The 9,005-nt window shown below is 40.2% G+C and overlaps 1 protein-coding gene across 1 annotated transcript in view; it reads left to right on the forward strand.

Moving 5' to 3' along the window:
* Positions 1-8,004, forward strand: part of ptp4a2b (protein tyrosine phosphatase 4A2b) — a 27,294-nt gene extending 19,290 nt beyond the window's left edge. The window contains exons 2-7 of the mRNA XM_037692849.1: positions 2,923-3,220; positions 3,501-3,609; positions 3,696-3,788; positions 3,872-4,002; positions 5,395-5,469; positions 6,818-8,004. Of these exons, the coding sequence (XP_037548777.1) occupies positions 3,216-3,220; positions 3,501-3,609; positions 3,696-3,788; positions 3,872-4,002; positions 5,395-5,469; positions 6,818-6,929 (525 nt within the window). The 5' untranslated portion in view covers positions 2,923-3,215 and the 3' untranslated portion in view covers positions 6,930-8,004. The remainder of the gene's footprint in view (positions 1-2,922; positions 3,221-3,500; positions 3,610-3,695; positions 3,789-3,871; positions 4,003-5,394; positions 5,470-6,817) is intronic.
* Positions 8,005-9,005: the final 1,001 nt, after the last annotated feature.

A 9,005-nucleotide genomic window follows, 5' to 3' on the forward strand; every position in this document is an offset into this window, starting at 1 on the left:
TATAGATATAGATTTTTTTTTTGTCTAGTATTGGTCAGCATGCAGCCTCTCAGTTCAGAGTTCCTCAGAGCTGATAATTAAATGTATCACAGAGAATCATGGTTGTGATGGATGAATAACAAATCAAGGCCATTATAAGTGTCCTTGTAGCGGTTGCCAAGTTTCCAAGATGACTGAAATGAATTCAGAATTTTAAGTGGGCTGATGAACCTCTTTGACAGTGACACTATAATTGGCAGGTAGCAGTGTGTTAGATTGATGGAAGTAAAAATGAAATGGGTATTGTGGTTTTTAAGAATGGCCATATGCAGGATAAAACGAGCCATACAGGCATTGGCCGTTCGAGCATGTTTATTTAAATTGTACCTGAAATAAAGATGGTTTAGACCAAATTTCAAGTGGAAACTAGTCCTCTGATTCAATTAAATAACATGCATAATCATAAGCGACAAAAATGTCGCAAGTGGATAAGGGCAAAACGTTTCATGTCTCAGAGGTTTTATTAAAAAAAAAAAAAAGCGTGGGACTGAAAGTCTGGAGCCCATTGACTTTTTGCCCACCCTTTAATCCTCACCTTGTGACTACTGCCTGTGACACGGTGCTAAAGTCCGAGTCTTTTACCACCCACTGCTTTGTGTTCACAGCCGGTGTCGTGATAGCCTGCCCTCGTCATCCATTTTTTTTTCCTCTACCTCACCCCTCACACCCTCCCCTTTAATGTTGCTCTGAGACAGTTCCAGCCAGTTTGTGGCGGCTGGGTTTAGACTGTCAAGGACTTGGCAGCCGTTTGACTGCTCTCCAGCTAGTTGTAGACCAGACGTTACCTGTTCTTAGAGCAACTCTGTGTGTGTGTGTGTTTCCTGCTGTGCAAGTTATTAAGTTTCCATTTGGGTGACATGTACTGAAGTTACAGTGAAATCAAAAGGTGTAGTGTTTTTTTACCGATAGAATAACAAATCCAGAATTACGGTCCCATCTTCTTTTAAAAGAAACCAAGTTACAGATAGGAATTTGCACAAGTCAAGATTTTTTTTAGAGAAGCTGTAGAAGGGTTTGTTTCAAAAGTAAAAAATAAATAAATAAAAATATGGCCCTACAATTTTAGTTTTTGGGGTGGGTGGAGCATCTTTTTCTCTGTCTGGATTAATGACCAAATTTTAGACCGATATAATAAATTGACTACGTAAAAGTCTTGTAAAGATACATGTTAGATCAGATGGTTGCCACTGTCAGGTGTCTTCCATATGATTGTGTTGGGTTCTTGGCCTACTCTACATTTACTTGAAAGACCTATTTCTCCATTTGGGTCTTTTGAAACTGACCAAAACTGACAAAATACAGTTCAATGGGTGAGTTTTTTTTGTTCTACTTAAATGTCATGACCACATGTGCTGACCGTAGTGTTGGGACACTGGACATTTTTCGTCGTGCTAAACTCGTCTAAATATATCTGCAACTGTCACAATAACAAAGTATTTAGAAACTTAAATCTCAATTATTTTATGTGGAAAGCTTTTACAAAATCCTACAATAAAAAAGATGCTTATAGATTCCACACATATTTGCCAGTACAGTGTTTCCCCTAGATAACTTGCAATGGCGGGGCGCTCATCTCATCTGTGATTTTTGTACAAAGAAACTCATTCGAGCTGCGCGCTGTTAGTACCGGCAGTTTTTGAGCTTGGGGAGGGGGTGGGGGGTGTTCAGTATGTGGGAAGAGGTAGCATTATTGCTGCCTTTAGCTTTTTAGCTAGCACGCCTGTATTGCGCGCAGCTAGCTTGGCGTTACGCCAGTTCCAACCAGTGTGGGGGTGCGTGGTTTGGTAGGTGGGGCGCTAACGGGGCAGGGCGCCCCACTTGTATAATGGTTTGGAAACACTGCAGTATCATTTTTATCGTACACCCCTACTCTCTTTCACTCACGTGAGTGACAACACATAGCACTTATCTATTTATTTATACAAATGACTGATTAGTCTACATGGACCAATAGTTCTGCAGTTTTGAAGCAATCAATGTAGGTTTTGGTTGTTTTGCATTTAACTGAAGCAGCATAACTTGTGCATGATTATTCTCTTCCAATCTTTTAAAAAGGTGCCTCTGCTCAGTCCTTAAAGGTGCACCGATAAATTGGCCCCAATTTCCTTAATTTTGGAAAATTGAAAATCGGCCAACACTTGCATGAGAAACTGATTTTACTGATATATATATATATACACATGTATATATTTTTTGAATAATTGTCTGAACTTCATATATATTTTAAAGCACCTGCTCATGGCCAGTTAAAACAAGTTTGTATTGTTTCTAGGATATTGTTCAAGGTTATGTTTTCAATAAAATAAAATAAAATTGAAGGTGCATTGTGACCTTAGAACACCTGACAGTGTTGCTTATAAAACAAAATCTGAATCGGCAGGTCAGACTTTTTAGAAAATGGTGATTGGCCAGAAAACTGCAATCTGTGCACCTCTATAGTCCTTGACTGAATAGTAGCACATTTCTGATTCAGAAGTACCAAGGTACTAGTACCAAATGAAGACAAGTACTCTTCCTGTTTTGCAGCAAAAGGGACGCAAGACCTGCTGCTTTGTCTGCAATCTCAGTTTTAGTGCTTTTTTCTAGTTCAGTTTTGTACTTATTCAGTTTTTTTATTTTTCTATTTTACCATTTTTCCTACACTATTAATGAAAATAAATGGCCATTACCAAGGCACACACTTAAGTATTTCAGGTAAAAGACAAATATGAAAGTTCTTGCTTTAAATTAGTAGAATCATGAACAATTTATTGAATGCACTGAAATATCCAAATGCTAAAATTGTCTCATCGTTGTGTGCAAGCTCGTTTTTAAAACTATATAGTCAATCATCAGAATTCATATGGTCATAATTCTAAAGTCACTGTTTTCTCCTCTCCACAGGGTTTCTGCGTTAACTTCAACCGTACCTATATGGCGTGTGTGACCGGAGAATTCTGCCAGGCACAGCACCTCACCTCCGTGGAGAAGTGAATCGGCCGCACCCTGAGGGACTACGCTACCCAGAAACCCCCTTGATTGGCAGCACACAAAGAACTGCTAACTTTTTCCAAACGGCCCCGTGGGATATCGCGTAGTCCTTTGGCCTGACAGCTCTGCTCTGTCGCGACCAATACGAAAAAACTTTAGCTTTCTACTTTCTTCTTGAACAAGCCAATCACAAACAGCTCTCCTGAATGGGGTAAACTCTTTGGATGACTCCTGGATAGTGTCATCTTTTTTTTTTCTTTTTATTCATTTTTAAAATTGTTTTTTTTTCCCCTCACATCCCAACATTTTGTGGATACGTTTTTTTTTCATGTGTGCATCATCCTGCAGACTTGTTCTCCCGACCCATCCTTCACGTGTTGTTTTTATTTATTCTACCCATCCCTAAATGTTTAAATCTCCTAGCAGTCTTTGCTGACTTCTGAGCCAAAAGTTCTTTTTTGTAAGAGTATTGTAATTGTTGTTTTTTAAAGCCGTCTTGCCAACATGAACCGCCCCGCTGCAGTCGAGATTGCCCACGGTTGCATGAGGTTCCTCATCACCCACAACCCCACCAACGCCACACTTAACAAATTTACCGAGGTAGGAATAGAGAAAGCTTCATTGTCTTCATTTACGTTCGCAGAGATGCGCTGTGACTAAAAATCCTTCGTTGATTGTTTCACAAGGAGTTGAAGAAGTTTGAGGTGGACACACTGGTGAGAGTTTGTGACGCCACCTACGATAAGGCTCCGGTAGAAAAAGAGGGGATTCAAGTATATGTAAGTCTTAAGGGCTGATTTTGATGACAGCTTTTCTCAGTCACGCAAAAGTGATTCATTTTAATTTTGTGCGTTCTCTTCAGGACTGGCCCTTCGATGATGGAGCCCCTCCTCCCACGCAGATTGTGGATGACTGGCTCAAGCTGCTCAACACCAAGTTCCGAGACCATCCTGGCTGCTGCATCGCTGTGCACTGTGTGGCAGGCCTGGGCCGGTATGCACGTTTTTTTTCTTTGTTGTTTGTTTGTTTTTAGCGATTTAAAAATTCAGTTTTCCTGTCTTCTTAGCCAGCTGGTCATCCTGATTCATCAGTAACACATAAACTGCTGCATGCATATGGAAAGGGCACGAAAAGCACTTGTTCATTCAGTCATCTGGGATTGCAGATTTGAGTTCATTGGCATTTGATTATCTCGGACACCTTTTTCTTCTTGTGGTTAAAAAATCAGCTTCACATCCAACTAATTCATCCCATTTGGCTGAGAGCTTTTATTGGCCCCACAAGAGTCCATTTCATTGCTTTTACCAGTGACTTCTGCTCAGTAAGGTCATCGGGTTCACTCACATGGCCAAAGGAAGTGCTAAACCGTTACAAGTGTCTGAAAAGTCGTCTAGCCCTTCCTCCTCCCATCCCCCCTTTCTTCTTATACCACTTGTTTCTTCAGGAGTGATTACACAGCTTGAGCTGATTGTCTCTTCCGCATGCTGAGTTATATCACAAATGTATACCAGAGTTTAATCTACCCTGTACGTTTTTTTTTTTTTTTCTTGTCTTTGTAAACACTCAAATGATTAGTCTCATTAGTAACGGTTAGTTCTTCCATCTGACTACAAACGAAGGCAGTTTTTCTTGCATATGATGTGAAGATATGAGTCGTCGTCTTCACAAAGCAGTTAATTATTGTGGAGTTGTGTTGAGCAACACAAGTGTGAAAACAATGCAGGCAGAAGCGCACGATGTGGGCGAAGTGGTGTGAAAATGTCCTTCCTGACCACAAGCGCACAGTAATCCCATCGGTTCTCCGTAGTTTCTCATGTCTTGCGTTGCTGAGACATTCCAGTGGTTGTATAATTGCCCGTATTGGTTAGACTGGCGTTTTCTGTACTTGAAAATCATCTGAGTGACTTGGTAGTAGCAGCACATGTGTGTTGTATTTTTGTTACTCGATCCCATCCTTTCCACATTTTGTGTTCTTTTCTCCAGCCTGGTTTCACATACTGTTCCTTAATGAATTATTGTGCAAGAAGAACAGCTTAAGGAACTGTTAGTGCTTAGTTGTGACCTGTCAAGAGGTCTTGGAAACTCTTATATTTACTTTTTCTCACTCTGCCCTCTGGTGAGAAAGACTAGACTGTCTTACTGTAACTTATCACAGTTTTATGTGTTTATGTGTGCGGAGCACTGAGTCTGAGCACAGCACCCCAGCAGGGCACCTGTGAACCTGCGCCACCCCTGCTGATTTCCCAGGCCTTTTTCCCAGGTTTAACCTCACCCTATCCCCACCCCCATCGTTTCACCATCACATTACTATGGAGCTATAACTTTGGTATTTATTCTACATTTCTGTCTTTTCCTGCTCTCCTCGTCTGCTTCGGTCCATCTCAGAGCTCCAGTCCTGGTGGCCTTAGCCCTCATCGAGGGAGGAATGAAGTACGAGGATGCCGTGCAGTTCATAAGGCAGTAAGTACTTTTTCATTTGTTTTGCTTTAGAGATAAAGATTACTGTATATTGAAATGTTAAAAGAATCATACTCTTAAAAAATAAAATTCTGTTGAGATTGTGTGTTAATTTAGAAGTTTTCAACATGATGGTTTTATCCTTTGGACTGTCTGGAAAAACACCTGTAGATTTTTTTTAAACAAAGTCTTAACTAGCTGTAGTAACTCCTTTGCTAAATCATGATTGGGACTTCCTATTTTATTTTAGTTTTACCTTGAAGGTGCAATATGGCATAATTTTATAGTTTAATAAAAAAAAAAAAAATTATCACTGGAATCGTGTCTCAATACCGCCATTGAAATTAAATTGTTCTAAAGAACAGTTTGTTTTTAACACCATTTAAAATGTTTTTTTTATTTTTTATTTGTGTTAAGTAGACTTTTATAAATTCTCAATTTTCAACTTTGTTGTCTTGAACCACTTTGGCTGTGGCTGCCTGCCTGGGAGGAATTGATGGGGGGACAGAACAGCCCCCATAAACCATCTTATCACCAGCAAACTGGTTGGTCCACTACTTAGTGTGGAAAACAGTTTACTTGGGACTCCTCAGACTGATGAAGCCCTCTGGATAGAGGACGAAATGTCTTTCCACAAAAAGAAACTGTCCAGATGACCTGACCGACCATTAATGGGTCATTGTAATACTTGAAAACCAAAAAAAAAAGAGTCCATGCTCAATAATGCAGGTATTCAATCCAACAATTTTCAGTCAGGTCATCTGGACTAGCAAGTATTACCAAGTATTACATTTGTAATACTTGGTTTATTTACATAATGACTAACTGCTGGATGTCTGGCCCCTGAGCTGCTGGCTTTCAGAAACTGTGGCCCCCTGAGTAGTTCATTTGAAAAGCCCTGGTACAGTTATCTAAAACCATAAGAGTTCAAGACGGAGCCCAGACACCTTCAACAACTCTTATTTAGAAATAATTTTCTCCATTTTTGTTTTCTAAAATGGTCGTTTCAGACATCGGAGCACACGTGGGGATATTGAGAAGCCTCGCAAATTGAGATGCTTTACAAGCTTCTCTGGTGAACACCATTCACAGCTTCTCAAAAGTCACAGCTTAGTTTGATGGCCCCAATTTATCAGTGGACCACAACACCCCCCCACCCACACCCCCACCATTGTTTTTATGCTAACTAGTTTCTAGCAGTTCAGTGGCAGATGAGACTTGAAACAGGCAACAAGTAAACAAATGCATGTTGGTCATAAAGTGTGCTCTTTGCTTCTCTCTGGAATGGATGCTGCAACAATCTTGACCTCCCTTGGCCTCTGCCTCTTTTTTTTTTTTTTTTTTTTTGCAGGAAGAGACGTGGAGCCTTCAACTCCAAACAGCTTCTTTACCTCGAGAAATACCGACCCAAAATGCGTCTGCGGTTCAAAGATACCAACGGCCACAACTGCTGTGTCCAATAAGCTGCCCATCAGTTTAATGTGCATCTAGTCTGGAATCTTCCAACACAAGGTTAAAAAAAACAGAATAAAAAGAAGAGTGCTATTAGTAATTATTGTGATTTCTAAACACTGAGTCATGGTTAGTTGATCAGAGCAATCGGATGATCAAACGAATGAAACTAAATGTGGGGATCCACCAGCCGAAACAACGGAAGGTCAAAGCACACAGATGGGCCCGGTTCTACTGTTCAACCACGGGCCTGAATTTTTCAACTCAAGTCCATCCTGGTCCTTTTTAAAAAAAAAAAAAACAATTTATTTTTTTTTCATACTGTTTTTGTTTCAGTTGTAATCATGGGATAATACCTTCCATTATGTGAATTTTTACTTTTTACACAAATGTGATGAAAGCTAAACATGTCATGATTCTGTTTCTTATGTCCACTACTTATTAAAACGATCAGGCCTTTTTTAAAGAAAAAAAACAACAACTTTGAACACATTGTGACTCTGTTTTTATTTTTACCTTTTTTTTTTTTTTTTGCACAGAACGTGAAAGTTTCACCTGAAAATGCAGTAACCTTTTTCCTTGTACTCTTCACTCGCTTTAAGTCACTTTGAATTTAGGGGGTTCACGGAGTGTGAATGTCGATATTTATTCACCAGAAACCGTGTGGCAGGTTTCATTTTGGCAGGAGACATGGACACTTTGTTTTCCAGTAGTTTTTTTTTCTTCTTTTTAATAGTTTAAACGCTTTTCTTTTGTTCCTTAATTAAACCTTGGAGTGCAATAATCAGTCCACCTCAGATACACTTATCAAACCCTGCTGAACATCTCACACACACACACACATTTCAAACCCACAAAGAACTGGTGGTACTCTTGATTTCATTTCCTCTACAGAATGAGATGGGGAGTCTCATCAAGATTTCCCAGAATATGCACACTTAAACTCATCCAAACAGAACCTGAGCTCCAATGTGACGGGCAGGGCGGAGAAGAATGAAAATGGTCAGTTTTTTATCATTGTACCCATTTTGAAAACATCCCCAATTCGTATTGGTTCTTTAAAAATAAATACATTGAAATAAAAAACGGCATTGTGTTTTCTGTTCACGTTTTTTTTAATGGGCTGGGTTAAAACAAACAAACAAAAAAAAAAGCTGTTGGGACAGGAATGTGGGCGGAGGTTACTTTTCAAAAATTAAGACGATGTATAATTAAGTTTCCCTGCTTTGCCGGTACATGCTCTAACTTTTATGACCTCGAACTTTGCGGCCTCAAATCAGCATTTTTGTCGTCCTTTTCTTCTTACCAAGGTGTTTCTTCAGTGGTATTTGCTCATCAAGCGTGTCAGTCAGTAGCTGTCCAACATGTTCTTTTCCCTGCGGAGGGTGACTCAGCAACACGTGGAAAACCCAGGACTGATACTGAGAAATGACTCACGCCCCTCAAACTGTAGATCAGATCCCATCGAGGCAGGAAGTAGGTGACGGAGCGTCCTCTGCTGTTCAAATTACATTACTATAGAAACTGGCTCGTGAAGCTTTTAGATCCACTACAAATAAAACGATGAGAGGGGTAACGGAACAGCAAAGTGACGTTTGCGTGTTTTCACTGATCAGGCAGTCGACAAGACGTCAGCAGCGCTGCAGAGCCACAAATGAGCTCAGGCGTTACTCTGAATAAAATGAATCATTTACCCCTGGAGCTCACGCCGAGTGGAGCTGGATTTGCATTCCTAACGTCGTTCATTGCTTCTGTTTGGATTTGTTGTAGAGCAACATGCTTGAGATGCAGCAGGACTGACTGAAGCCGTTTCTGTTGTTGACCTAGAAGCCAACAGCTGGGCCTTTAGGGTCACTGAGGTTCAGATGAGTTGGAGGAACGGATAAAAAAAACTAACATGGCTTTAAATGAGATTACCTTTTTTCTAGTTGCGTGCCACTTTTTCCACCGTGTGTCGTGATGAAAAAGGATCTTGTGACTCAGCATGTAGTCGTGCTGAGTCACTTTCTGAAAGACTAGGATCAACGTAGACGTGGCAGAGGCCTGTGTTTATCTGTAAATAAACTAAGAATCTGCTTCTCTTTAAA

Source organism: Nematolebias whitei, chromosome 19, assembly GCF_014905685.2.
Source record: "Nematolebias whitei isolate Nwh7 chromosome 19, NemWhi1, whole genome shotgun sequence".
In the NCBI taxonomy this organism is placed as follows: domain Eukaryota; kingdom Metazoa; phylum Chordata; class Actinopteri; order Cyprinodontiformes; family Rivulidae; genus Nematolebias; species Nematolebias whitei.